The sequence below is a fragment of the Pelobates fuscus genome, chromosome 3 (genome assembly GCF_036172605.1).
Source record: "Pelobates fuscus isolate aPelFus1 chromosome 3, aPelFus1.pri, whole genome shotgun sequence".
Classification (NCBI taxonomy): Eukaryota; Metazoa; Chordata; class Amphibia; order Anura; family Pelobatidae; genus Pelobates; species Pelobates fuscus.
In genome coordinates, this window is record NC_086319.1 from 100212561 (window position 1) to 100235497 (window position 22937).

At 43.0% G+C, this 22937-nt stretch overlaps 1 protein-coding gene across 1 annotated transcript in view; it reads left to right on the forward strand.

Annotated features, from left to right (window-relative positions):
* The first annotated feature begins 21450 nt into the window (after window positions 1–21450).
* The window catches only part of LOC134601644 (protein kinase C-like), a 62679-nt gene continuing 61192 nt past the window's right edge, over window positions 21451–22937 (forward strand). The window contains exon 1 of the mRNA XM_063446162.1: window positions 21451–21740. Coding sequence (XP_063302232.1) covers window positions 21612–21740 — 129 coding nt within the window. The 5' untranslated portion in view covers window positions 21451–21611. The remainder of the gene's footprint in view (window positions 21741–22937) is intronic.

Here is a 22937-nt window from a genome sequence, read left to right on the forward strand (position 1 = left end):
GGCGACCTGTGGCGCCAGGCCCGGAGTGGAGTAGGGCCCGAGATGGCCGACTGCTCAGACGCAGACACAGAAATATCAGAGGATTACTGCATGGGACTGCCAGAGGGGAATACAGTGGAGCCGCAAACCACTATACCCTCCACCTCTCCACCCCGGTAACAACGACTATCATGAGCGGGCTCCTTGACGGAACCTCCAGGCCGATATGGCCCAAATCCAACAAGAGGTTCGAGGCCTAACGAACCGCATGGAAGTCCTAGAAAGCGATGCCCACAAAAATACCCAACAAACAACCCAACTCCAGAGGGCGGTACTGGACCTGCAGGCACAACAAGCCAAAACAGATCAGAAGATGGCGATGGCAGAGGACCAGAGGCGCAGCCTAAACCTCAAGATAAGAGGTATATCGGAGAAGACTCCGGAAGATGAGACACCACACCTGCTGAGGCGCCTCCTCGCAGCACTACTGCCACCTAGGCAGGCAAAACAGGTGAGCCTGGAGGTGATGTTCCGCCTGCAAAAATCGCCGAAAGCGCCGAGCTCAGCACCAAGAGACCTACTGGTGAAATTTCAGAGCAGCAAAGATAGATCAGCGGTTATGGGAGCTGTCCGGAATCACTCACCCTACGCCTTCGAAGGAATGCAGCTCTCGTTCTACACGGACTTATCAGGATACACCATGGCTTGGAGAAGATCGTTACAGGCTTTAAAAACCCTGCTCCGTGCCAAAGGCATCTTGTATCGGTGGAGATTACAACACACTTTAGAGGTCCAACATGGCACCGCAACACACCCTATCCGGGACCTACAGGAAGCGAGAGACCTGTTGCCAACCTTGGGACTGTCTAAGGACGCTTTGAAACCTGCTAAACCGCTCACCACGGTCCCGGCGACCCACACATGGAATCCGGACACAGTACTCCCTTTTGTGCCTCGGGAGACAAGGCCAGATGCCTATGTGGCGGTAACCACTTGAATGGCCACGGACACCCGGCAGAGACCAGCTGATACCAACCCACTAGAACTAGTGACCACTCCAACAACTAACGTTTAAATGCTCTAATTATCCTTTCATATGTTACTTTATGTTTTCCACTCGGTTTTTGTTTTTCTTTATTTTCACCTCTCTACTCTGATGTTAAGTTGAATTCTATGCAAGGTCTCTCTCATCGGAAAGGCCTAGAAGTAACATTTACGTAGACAGCAAAAAGGAACGAGGGACTGAGACCAATGACCACACCCCTCTTCCCCGTATACCTACAGGTAGACTCATGACCTCCCCATACATAGACACTGGTTACGCAACTCTGGCAACTTAGGCACGACGCTCTGTTCCAGGTCAGGCCTGGAGGTGCCATGCTCCCCTCGGGAGCAGAATAGGGACGAGACATCACCCTCTAAAGGCCAACCACACTTTATAACGACCGATACCGTTTAACCCCCACGGCTGTGACCCATTGGGACCCATGAGTACACCACAATCACCTAAACTGTGCTGTAAAGCTACAGGTCACACTGATTTGTCCATACACCCGCAATGAGAGATCTACCAATGACACTGTTTGCCAATGCTTCCTCTCTCCGCACAAAAACATAAAGAGTTTATAATACCAGCTAACACCATATTGCAGACTGGGTAGAATGTCAGTTTGACAGACGTTTTCTGTTTTCACTTTTCTGTATAAAAAAAAATTGCGCAGCACACTCAATGCCCAATACGATCCACTGATGTTACCTGAATGCGTGCAATTGTGGCACATTGTCTATGCTTGTTATTTTTATGCACGAGAAAAATAAAGAATTAAAAAAAAAAAAGGAAATAATTTTGCTAGTCTTCTTATAGCAGAACATTTGTTCCATATGTATCTAAATATTTGATCAGGTTTTTAACAGAGTGGTGTTTTAAAATGTTTTGATACGTAAAAACTTAAACACCTCTTTGTTAGGTATATGAAATTTTGTTATAATGTCTGGAAAAGATAACATTTGATCTGAATGAGTAATCTCCTCAATAGTTAATATGGGGGCATTGTTTTAGGGATAAATCTGTCATGTTTTCTTCTAGAAATGTTAGACGGCATGTTTTTATAATTTTATATCCTAGTGGTATATATTTCTTTATCTCGTCCCATACCTGTATAGTTTGTGCTAATATGTACGATTTACTCATTATTTGGTATGTATATATTTTACCACTATTACACCAAATAAAAAATTCTAATCTTGATACACCATTCCATTTTATCTACTTGTAGTTTATGGATATGATCAATGAAATTTGCATAGTAAGTATGCTTAATGATGGGAATATTTCAGCATCTTTGGGGCGTTTTTTTTGCTAAAAGCATTGAATTTATTCTAGGTCTTTTCCCCTTCCAGATATATCTTACAAAACTATGTTGGATCATGTCCAACCAACTCTTAGGTATTTTAAGTGGTAAGGAATAGAAATGACCATTTTGGTAATATACCGTATATACTCGAGTATAAGCCGACCCAAATATAAGCCGAGGCCCCTAATTTTACCCCAAAAAACTGGGAAAACTTATTGACTCGAGTATAAGCCTAGGGTGGGAAATGCAGCAGCTACTGGTAAATTTCTAAATAAAATTAGATCCTAAAAAAATTATACTAATTGAATATTTATTTTCACTGTGTGTATATAATGAATGCAGTGTGTGTGTGTATGAGTGCAGTGTGTGTGTATGAGTGCAGCGTGTGTATACAGAACCAGGTGCTGCTTGGCAAACACAGCATTATGTGACGATGCCATTGTGCTTGATGCAATGACACTGCTGAGTTGCATTCGGGATCGGAGAGGCTTGCAACTATTTCCCTGCAATCTAATCCACTAGGCGGTCCTTTATTTATTTTGTTTATGTTAAGGTTATGAATCATTGTGTGCCAGAGATTTACAATCCTTTTTCAACCTGCAGCCACTGTTCCTTTTGAAAAAGCTGAGAAGTTATCTGTTGCAGTAAAACCACACTACCCTTGCTGGTTAATTTGATGACAGAAAATGTGCCCAGCATGCCCAATCTGAGCATTTAAATTAACTTTTGTTAGTCTAAAATGTGTTTGGTGCCAGTAAATAGGATTTTTACATGGGGACGCCAGTAGTACATGTTCTTTTTTTTTTTTTTTTTTTTTTAATTCTTTATTTTTGTGGTGGGAAAATGCCCACCGGTTTTGATGGTAGATTATAAACGTTCGTTACAGAAAGAGAAAAGTAATCAAAAGAAATGCAATTCAATCAATACAGTAAATAATAACAAACATAAGTCACTCTGAGCTTGACATGCTGGCTTCTCTGGTGTCTTCAGTGTCATGTACGGGAAGCAAGCAGTGTTAATACTAATCCTGCATAATACACCAGCCGCTAGTACGGATTAGGGGTGAGCCAAGCGCTGTAGGACTTTGTCTTTCCTTTTGGGTTATAGGGTATCATTATGGCTCCCCCGTGTAACAGTTCTATCGGGCCTAAGGTATATATTTCCCTTTAGCTTACTTCCTGCTCTTGGGGGCGTAGGGTTAACTCAGGTGCTATGTCTTACCCGCTGGTAAGCTGGGCTTAGGGTGAGCAGTTTGGTGTGTTAGGTTATCAGCCCCTTGTAGTTTCAGTTTTTAGGGTTAACTTTCCGGGAGCTTAAGCGGACCTAAGGCGGCCCGTATGGGGCCGTACGCAATTTAACAAGAAGTGGGAGAGTACACATATTTTCGTATCAGCTAAAGTTGAAACACAGTATAATATACATGCTTAGCATACACTGCCTTGACATGGTGCATGCAATAAGAACACGATTAGAGGCCTAATTCAAGTTAAACATTAGCCGGAATGGGCTATACGTTCAAGTGGGGTCCTGTGGTTGGTTGGCGTAGTGTTGAGCCCTATCTTCCCGAGCCAATGTATTATCTAAGGCCGGTGAATAACTATACAGAGGTGAGATAAGGTAATCATTTGGTATGCTCGCGGTAATTGGCTCTTACATATACAGCCTCTCAGGGATTTTTGGGTTGCAGAATTAAAACGTTTTAAGCGATAATATCTAAATGGACCACAATTTCTATTGCTAACAGTTCCCCAAAATATGTAAGAGAGGATAACAATAGATGTCAGGTGCATAAGCCGCTGTAGCCTAACCCTGGTCTATGTGTGGACCCTGACGGGTACCTGTGGCTATCTGGATGGGGCCCTTGGTCTGTTTCCGCATGGGGAACCCAAATACATCGCTGTGGACATACCCGCCGGCGGCACCTCGATCTCCGAGTTTATCCTGCGAGGCAAGCACGTCCACAGCAAGGCAAAGCGAACAGCAAGAAGTGACCCGTAGGTCCCATCTAAAGCAGTGAAACCTATAGTTTGCTGGTCGTCCGTGTCGTGATTAAGCACTGCCCCGCGGTCCTACATGGGCTGTGTCGTGCCCGGCCTATGCGAGCAGTATTAAACTCACATTGCAGTGAAGCATGACTCTAACCGCTGTGCGCTATACTACATGTGTCACATGTTATACGACAATAGTAAGTTTCCTAACGTGAACTCTTCAGAGCCTGCACATAATATATAAACAGTAAAAGCCGAAATAATAGCCAAAAAGGTACAAATTAAAAAGTCCTTAAATGTTCACCCAGCTCAGCACTAATAGGTCAGTCTCGATGCAAAGTTCAGATGTGTGAAATTCTCACAGTGGGGGAAACATGTTCAGTGTAGCTGTGATGTTGATGAGTGATGTGAAATTGTAAGAGCCTTGGGGCTAAGCTGCAGAGTAATTGGGAGCAAGCTGTAATTATTCGTTGCAGTTCACAAAGTTTTCCTCGATAACTTGGTTGTGTGTGAAGGGTAGCTTGGGTTAGCTGTTGCTAGGTCAATGGGAGTTCTGTTCCCTGGTTTGAGTCTTAACAGCAACTATGAAAGCAGGCAAAAGTACTGATCACTTTTTTGGGTAGGACTCAGGTCTTCTCCGATGGGGCCTACTGTTTATCAGTTGGAGTCCTATGGAGGGTTCTCTGGGCGAGGCGGTTGCTGGCCTCCCTTGGGTTTGGACTGCTGTTCGCGTATCCTTGGGGTTACCTCCTCTGTTGGAGTCCCCTGTGTGTCCGGGGTGTCCAGGTGTGTGTCCGGGAGCCTCAGAGCAGCCAAGAATCTCGTGGGGTCCTCTCCCGCCGATATGGTGAGCACTTCGTCTCCGCGGGTCACCACCAGGGTTCCGGATACCCCCCACCTGTATCTTACTCCATTTTCTCTTAGTTGCCTGGTAATGGCTTGCAGCTTGCGTCGCTCTAATAGAACCGAGAAAGGTAAGTCATCAAAAATCCTAATACGGTGGTTTTCCACTTGGACAGTGGGTTGTTTCCTGGCTTGGATCAGTATTGCCCCTTTGAATGACACATCTCGAGTGATTGCAATTATGTCCCTGGGAGCATCTACAGGCGCTGTTGGGGCTTTCCGGATTCTGAACGCTGAGATCAGTGGTGGATCTCCGTTTTCTCCTGAAATGCCTAGCGCTCCTGCCGCTTTATTCACGTAATTTAGCAAGGCCTCCGGGCCCACCGTCTCTGGTGCACCGCGGATGCGTATATTCCGTTTGCGGTGTCGCGCCTCCAGGGAGCCCACGGTGAGTGCAAGCCTCTGCACCTGTTGCGAGAGGGCTTCGACTTGGGAGCTTGTGGCTACTATCTGTCCGTCCCTATTTATTTCTCGTGTTTCCACCTCCTCGATTCGCCTTGTGATGCTTCCCATCTCGGCCTGCACGGCCGCGAGATCCGCCTTCCAGACTGCCCGCAGGTCTAGTAGGAGCTTTTTGATGTCTCCTTTAGTGGAAGGCGAGGTGTCTGAGTCTGAGTCGGCCTTTCGGTGTATCCCACTCGTGGTCTGCGACCCCCCAGATCTCCCTTCATCGTGGAATTCCTCGGATTCGCTGGAACTTTGTGTTTCTTCCAGCTCCATCTTGGGTCGGGCCTGTTGTTGCGGCCTGTCAAACGACCGTCGGATGTCCGGTAAATTAGAGTATTCTGCATGCACTGTTTTTCTGTTTTTTCGTCCCATCGCTGACCCGGGAGGGTTAGGGTAGCAGTGGGTTTAGTTTTATGCTAGTTTTTCTCTTTTTCCGTGGTCTTTTAGTCGATTTGGAGTGGTGGAGGTCGGAGCTCTCCACTAGCACGTCTGTTCAGGTTCACAGCTGGCCACGCCTCCGTACATGTTCTTTTTAAGCTAACCATCACTGTAATCAACAAATTATTTACCAAATCCTGATGGTGGTGCATCCAATTCTTTCACTCAGTACTTACTGATAAGTAAACAATAGGGAGACTGTGTTATTTTTTTTTTTTGTCAATCTTTCTTTTATTAAAGGCATATAGTATGGGATACAGAAGAGAAATTGGAGGAAACGTTTAAGCGATTTACAATATAGGGTTGGTACATCAATACGCAAAGTTAGATTACATTTCCAGGTTTTCTATGCCTCTTTTTTTTTTTTTATGTGTATTGTAGTGAAACTTCAGTTTGAAAATACAAGCTAAGGATCAAAAGATCCGGATTGGTAACTCGCTAAGTCATGTTAGTCAGGCGTCTGGTGACACATGGGTGAGTAAAACACAGGTTACACAATAGTTGCAGGCATAACACGGGTAACGGCACTGACCTCGTTGGTACTTGTTAGTATGGCATCCTGAGTTATAGTATTAAGGCCTATGCCTAGCATGCTCGTGTCGGTCAGTTACAGTATTGTCTACCGAAAGGTCATAGAAGTTGTGCTATAATTGTAAATGGTAGAACCACGCTTCAGCTGTGGCGTAAAAGTTAAACATTAAAACATTAACAAATTGCTTAGACTACACACATTTGAACACAAATAGTGAGAGATAAAAAAGGAAAATCATACTGTAAATTATAAAGATAAAAGTCAGTGCGTGGTACATATCGATTGTTCATCTGGTCGTCGGAGAGGGTGGTTAGTCATATGGCAGTCCCTAGGGAAAGTTCAGCCAACCCCTGTCAGCGGCAAAGCCGTTACCCCGCCAGGTATCACCTTGATGGCGTCTCCGCATTGGAAACTGGCTTTGTCCGTAGGCTGTGTAGTGTGGTCTTGTTTTGTGACCCGGCTGGAGGCTGTAATCCCACGGGGCATAGGTGCGCCATGCTGGTGCCTGAGGCCTTGGTCCTGTGGGTTGCTTGCGCGTGTGGCTTGCTCTAGGCTCCAGCGTGCGTGAGTGTTCATATCTGAGCCTCCTGGTGCCATTTCCCGGTTTATCGGTCTCTTGTCTCTGAGAGGCCTGGAGATCGTTCTGAGGGCTTGCGGCCGGGGGCCGTAGTGACGGCGCCGGGTGTCCGGGCGGATCAGCCTTGCTACCACTCTCACCGCTTGGCTGTATGTCATTCCCTTGGAGCAGAGTGTCGTCCAGAAGCTTTTGCAGATTTTGTCAAACTGCTCCAAGCTCTGCTTGGGCGGATGGACGTTTGAGTCGATTGGTCTGGGCCTTTGCTGAGTTGCCATCTGGGCCATGTCTCGCTTGGCTGGTCTCCCTGCTGACTGCCCGGCCGGTAAGTCCAGCATTGGGTAGTCCGTCTTAGTAGGCCTCTGTCTGGCTAGCGTGGCCGAGTTATGTGCTTCCGCCATTTTGGGTGCCCCTTCCCCCTTAGTGCTTGGAGGTGTCGCTGGCTCGTGCGGGAGATGCCGGGCTCGGGGTGCTCCGGTTGGCGGGGACCGGGATATCCCCCACCGGTCCATAGGGGGGGGGGAAGGCAGCTCACCAGGCTCGCTGATAGCTGCATGCGTCCGGTGGGAAAGCGGCCGCCTTTCTCCGCCGCCTCCCACGGTAGGCCCCGATCTGCCGATGCGGTGCCCGGTTACCCTGGACATCGAATTTGGTGTCTCCGGGTTCGGGCCGGTCTCCCCAGTCCAGTGGGTCACCTTGTGGGAGGGTGAGCACTTAGTATCCCGTTTCATGCTCGTTTTAGTGCTTGGTGTTTGGGAGCTCGTCCAGAGCACGTCTGCCCTGTTCGGTGGTCAGGCTCCGCCCCCGTGTTATTTTTTTTAATATATATTATTTTATTATTATAATTATTTTTTTTTTCGTCCCCCCTCCCTGCTTGATACATGGCAGGGAGGGGGGCTCTCCTTCCCTGGTGGTCCAGTGGCATTGGCAGTTCAGTGGGGGGAAAAGGGGGGCTGGCTGAGAGTTTACTTACCTCTCCTGCAGTTCCTGTCAGCTCCCTTCTCCTCCGCGCCGGTCCGTGCAGCTCCTCTGTCAGCTCCCAGTGTAGGTCTCGCGAGAGCTGCACTATGACCCTGCGGCTCTCGCGAGATTTACACTGGGAGCTGACCGAGGTGCTGAACGGACCGGCGAGGAGGAGAAGGGAGCTGACAGGAGTTGCAGGAGAGGTAAGCGCTCGCTGCCAGCCCCCAGTCTCTATTATGGCAATGTAAATTGCCATAATACAGACACTGACTCGAGTATAAGCCGAGTTGGGTTTTTTCAGCACAAAAAATGTGCTGAAAAACTCGGCTTATACTCGAGTATATACGGTATATGAGTTAATAGTATTGATTCTACCTAACCAAGAAATGTCTAAGGATCGTCATTCTTTCAGCATCTTGTTAGTATATTGCAATCGTTTTAAGACATTGGTTTCCATAGTTCTTTCTACGTTCACAGTTAAGATTATTCCTAAGTAATTTAGTTCTTTCTTGGTCCAAATAAAATAAAATTTTCATTTTAGATCCTCAATAATTGCTCTATCGATGTTAATAGGCAGTGCCGTTGATTTTGACATGTTTAGTTTATACTTAGAAATGGCACTATAGGTATGAATTTCTTGCATTAAAGGGAAACTATAGTCACCAGAACAATTACAGCTCATTACCTTTAGGCTTTTTGCTGTAAACACTGTCTTTTCAGAGAAAATGCAGTGTTTACATTACAGACTTGTGATAGCTTCACTGGCCACTCCGCAGATGGCTGCTAGAGATCCTTCCTGGATCATGGCTACCTAAAATGCATCCAAACATTCAGTGTCTCCTCCTTCTGCATGCAGACACTGAACTTTCCTCATAGAGATTCATTGATTCAATTCATCTCTATGAGGAGATGATGATTGGCCAGGGCTGTGTTTGAATCATGCTGGCTCTGCCCCTGATCTGGCTCCTTGTCAGTCTCAGCCAATCCTATGGGGAAGCACTGTGATTGGATCAGGCCACCACTTCTGATGATGTCAGCAGACAGCTTTTTTTTCTGAGTCAAACAGCAGGCAGAGTTACAGCTTCTGGCTTGAATATAGTAAGATTTTGCTATATTTATGGAGGCATGAGGGGCCCCGGGGGGCTAGATGGTGGTGTTAACACTATAGGGTCAGGAATACATGTTTGTGTTCCTGACCCTATAGTGATCCTTTAAGCCTATAAGAGAGGTAGTAGGTGATGTTAGTGAGAGCAAGATGTTATCTGCATATAAGGATATTTGTATATCCTGATCTTTAGTGTGGAAACCTTTTATCTCTTTATTTTGTCGAATCTTAATAGCCAAAGGTTCAACTGTTAAAATATAAAGTAATGGAGACAGGGTGCAACCCTGCCTTGTTCCATTTCCTTGGTCAAACCATCCTGCGCATATATTTGCTCCTATGGTTCTAGCAGAGGGATTCAAATATAATGCCATTATAGCACCATGAATCCATCCCTCCAAGTCGAAGGATCTTAACACATTATCGAGCTAGCACTAACTGACGCTGTCGAAAGCCTTCTCGGCATCTAATGACAAGGCCAGAAGGGGTCGTCCACTTCTACTAGTTTGATCAATTATATCTATAATTCTTCTAGTGCAATTACTGGCAAACCTACCCAGAGTGAATCCTATTTGATCCACGTTTATGATTTTTTCTATTATCAGCTTCAATCATGTTGCTAATATAGAAGCGTACATTTTTATATTGATGTTTATAAGTGATATGGGTCAATAGTTTTGCATATCTGTTGAATTTTTATTTGATTTTAATATCAGTAATAAGGTGTATTTGAATTGTTAGCTATTTCATTGTATAAGTTGGTCAAAGGGTGAATACGTTCTTGTTTGAAAATTTTATAAAAAAGATTGCTGCATCTGTCTGGGCCTGGTGTTTTATATACATCTAACCTTTTTATTTCCCTCTCCACTTCCTTGGTGGTGAACTGAGCATTTACTAATTGTAGATCAGAATTTGTAATCTTGGAAATGTTAAATTATTTAAATATTTTCTCATTTTATCTTCATCCATAGGTAAACCACGATTGTATAGTTTATTGTAAAATCCATAACATTTTTTGCCAATTTTCTCAGGAGTTGAAAATATTTCCTTACCAACTATGATTTTATCTATTCTATATTTGGGATTTCTATTTTGTAATTGTTTTGTCAAATTTTTATTTGCTCTGTTCCCCATGTAGTAATTACTTATTTTTAGTTTATTTAACATAATGTAAATTTTTTCTTCTCTTTTTAAGTTAATCTTATTTTGAAGTTCGCTCAACATTATTTTATTTTGATTTGTAGGATTTTGTTTATTTGAGCTTGATAAATTGAAAATGTGTATATATAAATCCACCAGGTCTTTATCTTTATTATTATTATTATTATTTTTTTTTTTTTTAATTAGATAACCTCTCATGACCGCATTATATGTACACCATAATATGGAGTCCATTAAATCTGGTGAATTATTTTCCTTATAAATATTTTTTGATAACTTTATTAATTTCTCTTTATTTTTTTTCATTTTTGATTATTGTATTATCTAACCTCCAGGTAGATCTACCCATTGCTATTTGCCAATTTCTATTATAATAAAACTAGATCTGACAATGTGTTGTCTTTTATTTGGATATTGTAAACATTACTAATAGTTTTTGCCAAACACGTCAATTCTTGAATATGACCTATGGACCTTAGACAAATGTTTCTATGTTTAATAACATAAATTATATTGTAACTCTGTAGTAGTTTTGGTGCTTGGAGTGTTCTTTAGAACATGTATTCCGAAACAGAGACAGTAATAAATTGGAAGACCTTATGTATGGGTTGCATATAAAGAGCATCTCATTTCATTGGTTCCGACTTCATACCTACAATAATGTTTTAAAAGTGCTGTTAAAATTGAGATTATATGGTCCAGAGGCCATTACCTTTTCTATATGACCCGAAAATTCGAATCATGCCAGACATTTAAGCTTCTATTGCAAATAGAAAGTATGAGACTAAAATCCATTTCCTAACAATTAGCCGTACAGCAATCTTGGCTACGTTCCGCTGACGTCTTTGCAATTTTTAAAACTAGCATCAACATTGTTTTACATCTTCTCTCTTGTGGAGCATTAAGGTAAATTAACTACTTAGTAAGAATGAAAAGACAGTGATTAATGACACGCATTTCTTTAAACTGACACACTTTTCTGAAAACAGAAATGATTCGAGTAAAGCACGAGTTTAAATTAAAGACAAAATCCAGTATATGCAGCAAAAACATCTTCAAATAAAGGATGCTAAGTTATAATTAGGGCTATTCACTAAACTCTGAATGGTATTAAATACAAATCTGATTACAAAATTTAGACTAAAATAGCCGAGTTACAACATAAAGCTATATTAGAGGATTTTTCGATACAAGCTATTGTAGCCTCAGTTTTGCATTTGGATTTTCTCTGCCATTGGGAATTTAGTTATTAAACCTCAATGTATTTTTTACAAGATATGATTTATAAAACTGCCACAAAAATATTTATTATCAAGCTTTTTAAAAAGAGACAACAAACTTTGAAATGTTATTTCTTGTCATTTGGTGTTCGTGCAAAATAAAGAATATTCCATCAAAAAAATAAAAACACAATGAAATATCTTAATTATCCAGAAATAAGGCCACTGCTTCTATGCCCTTGGCATGCTTGATAATATAGTAGTGAGAGTACACATCACTGGTAACCAAGATGTCCCCCTCCCTCCACTCTATCTCCTGCAGTACTTGCAGCATCTCTGGGTTCATTAAATATGAGGGATTCTTTTAACCCCTTAAGGACACAACTTCTGGAATAAAAAGGAATCATGACGGAATATTTCCATCATGTGTCCTTAAGGGGTTAAACAAGAGGCTTTAGAAAAGAGTCTGTATACTCTGATATTGGTTCGGAAATTGATCCAATACCTGATATGATCAGCCTCCCTTACTGGGATATCCTGGAAGGAAGGAGAACATGACTTTTGCCCAGAGTAAGGTGCTGGAATAAAAGGGGAAGCAATGTTGAAATTTCAGGGACAGGTAAAAAGGGGGAGGGTACCTACCAGTAAAAAGGAAGTAGTGTAGGATCCTATCTCTTTCCCTCCCACCCTCCCTGGTTGCTTTGTGACTAATGCAGATGTGGCTGGTTTCTGTTTTGTTTTATAACAGCGTTCGGGGTTCCTGGCCAGTGTAGTTGAAGGCAAGTGTCAATTCGTATTGGGGAGTCGCTGCCTGCTTTGGCTGAAAGTGGAAGACAGGGTGCTTCGGACTGTGGGAAAGAAGGTTAAATCTGTCTGGTGAAATATTCACCCCCATCAGTTGACAGGTGGAAGTTAATGCTGGCTTGAAAATGTTAATAAATTTGTGGCCGTTGCCCTTGCCCTTACCCACTATACAGGTGTTTGTATGTTTATTGGGCAACGGGATGGCCAGTTATGGATCTTTAGGCATTGTGTGCAAAAAAACAACAACATGGATTCTAGGCTATAACATTGTTATATATACCAGTTCATTTCATGTTTACTTAAAATCTGCAATGTTTTTCCTTTATCCAAAAATACAGTAAACTATTTTCTATTTATTTTTTTATTTTTTCATTTTTTATTGGGAATGCAATATACGAAAATTGCTGTGCATTATATCAACGGCAGAAAGGCAGTTATGACTCAACATCTATGTCATTAGAGCAAACAAACAGGAACATTCACAGTTTTGAGTTTAACAATAGATCATAAATAAAAATTTCAAAAATTGTCAATCATGACAAGGCCTGGGTAATATTTAGTCAAAAGGGGTGTTAGGCTCTAAGAATTTTACAGGATCTGTAACCCTTACGCTGCCATGGACTTATGCTGGTAACACATCCTGCTTTCCTTAATCTTTTTATGTCCACTGCAGAGAACATACATGTACACCAGTTATTATGGAGTTCCAGAAAAATTGTTCTTTTTTTAATGCGGGTACAGCGTATATATGAAACAAACACAGTTTTCATAGGGGTGTATCAGAAGACAAAATCAACCAATCATAGACATTCAGTAAAAAAAAAAGCATAATTTCTCATTTAACATTACGTATTATAGTTATTCTACTGCGCATGTCTAGCACGTCTTCTCGAAACTATGCAGGGTTATCTTGTGAGAGAAAAATGGGAGTATGTGTGCTTGCAAGATAGCAGACACGGGATAGAATTCTTGCTTTTGACCCCTGCAGACGTGGAAAGACATAATTACGGCAAAGGCATTTTAACCCTTAATTTACCTGTATCTATGACAATTACCCTTTTCTCTGGTACTGCAGGTGCGAGTTAGGCAAGGTATCTCCAGATGTACTAATTACACCTGTGGGCCTTTTTATTAATTCTTCACCTCGATTTCCTCGCCATTTCTCACCAAAAGAGCCATCAAGGGAAGCTTGCCCAGATATCTGTTGCTACAGAATAATATATGTCATTAAATCCATGTCTCAGTATGCAATACATCCTTAGGTTACTGTATATATATATAGCTCTGTATGTCTAGGGGAATATTCACTAAGGATTGCATAGGTAAAATAATTACCGTAATTCTCTATCAAGTGCCCAGTATGATATCAAAGAAACCAGTCCCCAGGAGTAGGGAGGGTAAGAGCTGTGTCCAATTTGGGCTTTTCTATGAAAATTATGTGAAGTGCATGCAGGTCAGCGAGCAACATAAGGAGAAGAAAATAGATTTGCATATGACCATGTGTAATCAGGGCACCCTTCCCAAAAGCAGTGCACATCACTGGTGGAAAGCTGAATAAGGTGAAAGGGGACTTACCTCCGATGTAACAAGTGGGAGCTGTAAAGTGTCCGGTACTACATCAGCCAATATTCTAAGTGTGGTGTAAGACTTATAGAGTTACTCACTAAAGTCCGAATGGCCCCGTACTGGGCCATTCGGACTGCATAATCTGGTCATTGTTCATGCTATCGAAATCAAAAAGCATTGATTTCAATCCGGACACAAAATTCATCCACATCATTGTGGCAGATTAGCTCAGACCGGCCAAAATTTGGCCATTTTCACCAGATTTGTTTCCATCTGGACAAAATACAGTGTATAGAGAATAACCCTGCCGCTGTTCCAGACGGGTAGTACGCTCTCCCATGCTGTGGATGTCTGCCTTGATGTCTGCAGTCATTTGCAAGAGGTCAGCTTTAAATGAGGCTTGCAGTTCTTGCATAATTAGCCTGATGGATGAATTTGTGGCAGGGCTGTTTTGCTCAAGGTGGCTGTCTCCTGCCTCAGAGTTATGGGCGGGAGATTGCCGTCCGTCGGCGCCATCTTGGATTTTCGGCTCTGAGTTTTGAGATCTCTCTAAGTGAGAGTTTAGCGTTTTTTGCTTTAATTTTTTCGTAGCCATGTTGTGCAGGGATGTTTACCCGTCGTGGTATGTGCTTTCTGCACAGTTTGCGCGGTTTGTGTTGCTGTTATAGCCAATTTAGTGCCGCGGGCCGGGAGAGCTCCGGTTTTGCACGTCCGCTCACATGCGTGGTCAGGACACGCCCCCTGTTTTTTCATTTTTTGTTGTTGTTATCATTGAATATAACCCCTGCATGTAAACACCAGGCCTGGAAGTGATCCTTGGTTGTACCTTCTGCTTTAGATTTTACATCACTGTAGCTCAAGGCACGCTTTGCCGTAAAGCACAGTAAGGTTTGCAGCCAGCAGAGCAAGTTCAAGTAGGTCTGTCATCATTCCCTACATTATAATCATTTTTATGAAATATGTACATTGATTGTGCTATAATGTCATTGATGGTAAAAGGTGTAAGATACAGTAGGTGCTATGATGGCAAATCCAAGGGTTGAAAAAACTTGATAAAATACAGGAACCCTGCCCTCACCTTTTGTGATTCCCACAGCACTGACCGATGCTCCATCAGCCGAAGAAAGAATATGGTGGCACCCGTGAGGGAGAGCTTCAGGAAAATATACCTACCTTTCACCTGCACCCAGGGCCACCGCACCGTAAGTGGGGATATCACAATTAGGGGTCTTGACAAAATATGCAAACAGAAAACAATGTTGCTTTTATATATTACTTTTCACATTCAATCTACAGGGTTATCCCCTAAAGTGAGAATTGTAGGGAATGCAAAGTGAATTTCAAATATTTTCCAAGTCAGCTTTGTTATCAGTTTATCTACTTCAGTCTCAAATTTGAAATTAACCTTGAATTCCAATCAATCCTCACTTCAGTGAATAACTTTATAAATCTAATGTGTTTTCACAATGACATTTTTTTTCATACACTTGTTATTGAATTATATCAATAACAGGCTTGTGGTGTTCTGATATTAGAATTGGACCTAAATGTGACCCTAAATTTCATCTTCTACTCCAAATCATGTAAACAAAGATGTCTGTCAATTATTAGTCACAATTCAGTATATTTCATTTATAATAAAAGCCATGCACTCCTATAATATGTATAATGCAGAAATGGGACCCTCACATGTCCCTAGGCCTAAACGGTGAAAGTCAATGTGGTAAATGAATGTTCTATAGAGAGTGATGTCTCCATTTTATGATGTTTTTCACTTTATAACACTTTTTATACTTTGTTTTTGATTACATGGATTGGAGCTCTGAAGTACAGATGTGACCAGTTATGGCACAATCTGTTTGCAGAATTATTTGCCCAGTTTGCAATTTTTTCAACACTGATGTCAAAGGCAGGGCCGTCTTTAAGGAGGGGCAAACGGGGCAGCTGCCCTGGGCCCAGTTATTCATGGGGGGCCCAAAGCAGCTGCCCCGTGGGCCCTGCTGCCTGCAATAACATTTTAAAAAAAATAAAAAATATTTCCCTACCTAATGGGCCCGCGGTACTAGTATTGCGGCTGCACCGGGGCCCGCACACAAAGGGGGCCCACCGGTGGCCCATACCCTTAGGGCCACCCAGTTAGCATGTTCCAGCAGGGGTCCGGTCGGCGCTGTGGCCCTTTAACAGCGCGACCGGGCCCTTGCTTAACGGCTGCATGGGAGGAAGTGACTTCCGCGAATCACTTCCTCCCACCTCACAGACATCAGGCCACGCGGGAGGCTGCTTAGCCAGGATCCAGTGAGGAGGAGGAGCAAGCAGAGCCAGACTCCCAACTACCCCAGCCAGCACACTGGACCACAGGGAAGGAAGCCTCTTTCAAAGGTAGGAAACTGAAGAGTGTCTGTCTGTGTGTGTGTGTGTGTGTGTGTGTGTGTCAGTATGTTTGCCTGTGTGTCAGTATGTCTGTGTTTGTCAGAATGTCTGTCTGTGTGTGTCAGTATGTCTGTGTGTGTGTGTCAGTATGTTTGTCTGTGTGTCAGTATGTATGTCTGTGTGTGTCAGTATGGCTGTATGTGTGTCAGTATGTCTGTGTGTGGGTGTGTCAGTATGTCTGTGTGTGTCAGTATGTCTGTGTGTGTCAGTATGTATGTCTGTGTGTGTCAGTATGTATGTCTGTGTGTGTGTCAGTATGTCTGTGTGTGTGTCAGTATGTCTGTGTGTGTGTCAGTATGTATGTGTGTGTGTCAGTATGTCTGTCTGTGTGTCAGTATGTATGTCTGTCTGTGTGTCAGTATGTATGTCTGTGTGTCAGTATGTCTGTCTGTGTGTCAGTATGTATGTCTGTGTGTCAGTATGTATGTGTGTGTGTCAGTATGTATGTGTGTGTGTCAGTATGTATGTCTGTGTGTGAGTTTGTATGTCTGTGTGTGTGTCAGTATGTATGTCTTTGTGTGTGTCAGTATGTCTGTGTGTGTGTCAGTATGTATGTCTTTGTGTGTGTCAGTATGTCTGTGTGTGTGTCAGTATGTATGTATGTCTGTGTGTGTGTCAGTATGTATGTCTTTGTGTGTGTCAGTATGTCTGTGTGTGCAGGGCCGGACTGGGAAAAAAATTAGGCCCGGGCATTTTTCAATCAGAGCGGCCCCCTAAGAAGGGGGCGGGGCCAGAGAGGGTGTGTTTTGTCATCACTAATGACAAGCACGCCCCCTCTCAAAGTGAGCATGTTAGTTCAATGCGCAGAGCCCCACTGAAGAGCTCTGGCATTAGAAAAAGGCCCTGAATTTTTTCTGCGCAGCGCAAGCAAATTTAATAACATGCTTGCGCTGTGTTTGCTTTTAAATTGTCTCTGGTGTCTCCACAAGTGGGATACCAGAGGACAAAAGGGCCAGGAAAGTGTATGGTGCATGTGTTTGGAGCCTGCTTGAGGGATTGCGTGTGTGTAGAGTGTGGTGTGGTATTGTGTAAATAGGTCAATTTCATTTGTGTTTGTGGTGTAATATGTGTGGCTAGGGGCTGTAGAGAGTGTGTGTATAGGGAGCATAGTGTTATAGGGGATGTAGCGAGTGTGTGCATACGGGTTGAAGTGTGTGTATAGGTGACGTAGTGTGTGTAGGGGTTGTAGAGAGGGTGTGTTTAGAGAATGTTGTATGTGTTTGCTGACAAGGAATGTAGTGTGTGTGTAGGAGATCTACTGCGTAAAGGACCCAGAGTGTGTATAGGAGATTGTGTGTGTGTGTGTGTGTGTGTGTGTGTGGAGGATTAAGAGTGCATATAGGGTAAGGGATCTAGCGTGTATCTGGAGCGTAATGTGTGTAGTGGTGCAGTGTGAGGGGTGCTTTAGTGTGTGTGTATATATATATTTGGACATATTGTATGCGTGAGGGGCGCAGTGTGTGTGTATGTAAGAGGGGTGCTGTGTGTGAGGGTGTTTTTATGTGCCGTCACATGCTAGGTTTCTAATTTTCTTAGTCTGTTAACTCACTGAGGGTTATTTTATATATATATATATATATATATATATATATATATATATATATATATATATATATATATATATATATATAATAACCCTCAGTGAGTTAACAGACAAAGAAAATTAGAAAGAGCTTATATATATATTTTTATATATATATATGTGTGTGTGTGGGAGTGTGCTGTATATGTGTGAGCGAGGGTGCTGTGTGTGTCTGAAGGTGCTGTGTGTGTGTCTGAGGGTGCTGTGTGTGTGTCTGAGGGTGCTGTGTGTGTGTCTGGGGGTGCTCTGTGTGTGTGTCTGGGGGTGCTGTGTGTGTGTGTCTGGGGGTGCTGTGTGTGTGTGTCTGGGGGTGCTGTGTGTGTGTGTGTCTGGGGGTGCTGTGTGTGTGTCTGAGGGTGCTGTGTGTGTTTGAGTGCGCTGTGTGTGTTTGAGTGTGCTGTGTATGTTTGGGTGCTGTGTGTGTGTCTGAGGGTGCTATGTGTGTCTGAGGGCGCTGTGTGTGTTTGAGTGCGCTGTGTGTGTTTGAGTGCGCTGTGTGTGTTTGAGTGCGCTGTGTATGTTTGGGTGCTGTGTGTGTCTGAAGGTGATGTGTGTGTCTGAGGGTGATGTGTGTGTGTCTGAGGGTGCTGTGTGTGTCTGGGGGTGCTGTGTGTCTGGGGTGCTGGTGCTGTGTGTGTGCCTGGGGGTGCTGTGTGTGTCTGGGGGTGCTGTGTGTGTTTGTGGGTGCTGTGTGTGTGTCTGGGTGCTGTGTGTGTGAATGTATATTTTATTTACATTTAAATATATATTTTTTATTAATAAAAAAAAAAAAGTTATATCACCCCTCCGCCCTTCTTACCTTTTAGCCTGGAAGGAGGGGGGGTCTGTTCTGCCTGTGGGGAGAGGGGGATCCGTTCTGCCTGGGGCGTGGGGGGGGTGCCGTGCAGCTTCCTTCCCTGGTGGTCCAGTGGTGAGAGTGAACTTTAGCCTGAAGGCTATAGTTCACTCTCGCGAGATCTGAGCGTTGCCGCGGTAACCGCGGCAACGCTCAGACCTCGCGAGAGGACCCGGCGGAGCTGCTGGCTAGAGCTCCGCCGGTCCTCTCGCCTGCCTTCCTACCTCACACCCTCTCATGCCGGCGGCCGCCTGTCAGTGTCTCTGGGCCGGTGAGGGAGATCTTTGATCTCCCCACCGGCCCATGGAGACACACAGCAGGGCCGGCGCTCGGGTAGCGCTAGCCCTGCAGGGGCTGGCAGGGGAGATCCTGTGATCTCCCCTGCCGGCCTCGGCCCCACGGCCATCGCGGCCCACCGGGCATTTGCCCGGTATGCCCGATGGCCAGTCCGGGCCTGTGTGTGTGTGTCAGTATGTATGTCTTTGTGTGTGTCAGTATGTATGTCTGTGTGTGTGCCAGTGTGTATGTCTGTGTGTGTCAGTATGTATGTCTTTGTGTGTGTCAGTATGTATGTCTGTGTGTGTGTCAGTATGTATGTGTCAGTCAGTATATGTCTGTGTGTCAGTATGTCTGTGTGTGTGTCAGTATGTATGTCTGTGTGTGTGCCAGTGTGTATGTCTGTGTGTGTCAGTCTGTATGTCTGTGTGTGTGTCAGTATGTATGTGTCAGTCAGTATATGTCTGTGTGTCAGTTTGTATGTCTTTGTATATACATGTTCTATGGGGTATGCTGACCCATACTCAGTTAGCACTCTGTGATTTTTATCATTGAGTGCAACCCTCTTTTCTCATTTAGAACAACACAATGCATCACAGTTTGCTGCATATGGGGCTGCTTAACTGCAGAACAGTAAGAGTGCCAATGTCCACCAAAGCACCATGGAGCAATGGAAGAAGGTTGCCTGGTCTAAGGAATCACATTTTCTTTTAGACCAGGTGGATGGACGGGTGCGTTTCCATCATTTACCTGGGGAACAGATGGCAGCAGGATACACTATTGGAAGAAGCTAGGCCAGCTGATGCATTGTTATGCTGTGGCTTATGTCCTGCTGGAAAACCTTGGGTCATAAAATTCATGTGGATGTAACTTGACAAGTACCATCTACTTAGAGATTGTTGCAGACCTTCATGGCAATGGTATTTCCGGATGGCAGTGGCCTCTTTCAGCAGGACAATGTACCCTGCCACACATTGTTCAGAACACATTCAAAAGTCTTGTGGAGTCCATGCCGCGATGCATCAGAGCTGTTTTGGCAGCACGAGGGGGTCCTACACAATATTAGGCAGTTGGTTTTAATGTTGTTGCTGATCAGTGTATGTGTTTATTTACTAAAATTGGAATTCCTTAAGATTTACAGATATCAGTTCAACTTATTTAATAAACTGGAACATATTTCAAAAGCAGGAATTATCAAACTGATAACTTTGGCAATATTTTTTTATAGTTAGCCTTGCAATGTTTACCAAATTCAGGATTTTATACTGCAAAATCAGATCCTGTAAATCTTAAATATTCTATTTACCTACTTCTCTTTTGTATGGTTATTTGTGAATTTTCTGTAAAACATTAAGTGACACTCTAAGCACCAAAAAAAAATGATGTGGTTTTGGTGTATTGCTGCAGTTTCACTGCTCAATTCTTTTTAGTTTAGGGGTTAAATTACTTTGCTTTTGCAGCCCCAGCCTTATCCCCCCTGCCTGTGAGTTACATTTAATTCTTACACAAGTCATGTAATGAGAGATTTTTATAAAGTATGTTTCATTTAGAATTTCTTATTCCCAGCTCTGGTTTATAGCTTCTAAAGTAAAAAAAACTGTGCTGTAAGACTTGTTTGAAAACAAAACTATGTTTCTCACGCAGGCTGTGTCAGTTACAGTAGGGGAGGCGTGACTAGCGCTGTATAAACAGAAAAAAAGTGATTGAACTCTTTAATGGCACAGCATTGAGCAGTGAGACTTCATAGGCATTGTCTATACACCAAAACTGCTTCATTAAGCTAAAGTTGTTTTGGTGCTTAGAGTATCCCTTTAATTTGTATTATAGTTTCCTTATAGGTGAAGTACATCACTGTATTGCTTCTGGGTCTATAACAGTTGAAAGACCAAAACTGAATATTCCAACCTTTATTAAACTCTGTACTGCACAGCTATGAGGGGTGCAAATGGTTAACACAGATCACTGTTACAACAATACAGGGGAGGATGGGGACAGACTATACTGAAACCAGACAAAAACTGTTATTATTTTTTTCTTTCACTGACCAATAGCATCACCCACATATTGCTTTTGCTAGATTTTGAGCATGCTCTGCTGTCAAAGTGGGGAGTGATTCCCCCTTCATTTGTTTTTTTTTTTTCCCACTGGACTTATGGAGAGGCGAATGCAGGAAGCAAGCTTGTTCAGTGTGTGTGTTTACAAGCAAGACTGACTTAGTCAGCAAATACTGCTCTAGCGAGCTTGGCCAATGAGAAGCTTCCCCAGCCTGCTTGGCAGATTCAGAGTTGGAGCAGTATGCATGCAGTAATGTGAGGCAGGTCTTCCTTGCTGCCGATAGCTAAATACAATGGGGTCTGGCTCCAGAAAATACTTGGGTTTCCCTTCCATGCAGAGCCCTGGAGCCATCAGAGGACGCATCTACAATCTAGCAAGCCCTGACAGCAGGATCCTTATGGAATGAGAAGGCTCTGCATGATCCTTCATTTGAAGATGAAATGCTTTTCCCGTTACCTGCCTTACATCTTCAGACCTCCAAACACCATCCTCTCCTCTAGCTGCCACACAGAAGGTACAGATCATCAAAGGGTGTGTATGTGGGTGTGTGTGAAAATATATTTAAAAAAAAAAAAAGAGTGGGACGGGAGGAAGCCTGACTTCCCAAAAGATCACAGCTAGCTGAGCTGTCAGATGACAGCCATTTCTGCCAAAAAAAAAAGCTTAGATGTGAAATAGTCTTTCTGCTGGGACATGTGTTAGGGGGCATCTCAGTGAACTAGTGATTCTAGATTCTACAACATTGTGTCATTAAGTCCCAGGGTTCTAACGGTACTTAGAGAACCTTCATTGTCATTCTGGAAAAACAATTCCATTTTCAGTCATTACGTCTACTTTAATTCTTGTGTGTGCATAGTCCTTCTTAGACAAGTAAGTCCCTTATGCCTGAGTGCTGAATAACCCACTTTATAGTGTGTATATACTTTGACACTGAATGCTCTATGCAGTTTTTTTTTTTAATCTTTTATCCTTAAAGAGTTGATATGGGAGATTTGTTAAGCTTTCCATTTTTATTTAATTTTCTTTTTTTTTTTCCTTTGTATATGTGATTGCTTTTCCGGGGAAGACTTATAAAAAAAGAATGTAAAAAAACATTTGTAGTTTATAAATTAAAGTGCATAGCAGGACAGTATTTGTGATCTCTATAACAGCTGTTCTATTGCAGAATTTGATATCAAAATAGCATATGCATGCTTGATTTGTTTAGATATACTAGTGATAGAGGTTGTCACTTCTGAAGCTGCTTCGTAATATTAAATTGCAATAATAGTGACAGCAATAGGATTTATGATATACTGAATGTATTAAGCAGAAACATAATTAAAGAAGGACGGGGCGGGATGATTGATTGCTCGCATGAATCAAATTGTATATAAACCTAGATGGCATTATCACAATAATGAATGTTCTCTTTTCAATTTGACAACCGTGTTTTTAGATTACATTTTTAGAAACATTTCCTTTAGTTGAAAACCTGACAGGTAGTATTTGTGTTACATTTCTCAAATCCTAAGTAGGGATGCTACCAGTACTACTGCGGAAGCAGCCATCTTGCGCCTTTAGCTGACTTCTCCAAATCAAACCATCACCATAGCAACATAGTACCAACATGCTACCAAATCTTTAATTACAGTGCATTGCTGCATTCCTGAGATAGCTGGTTTTAGAATTGTTGTCAGCAGGTTTTGTACATATTTTGGGATATTGCCACACATGCTTGATTATTCA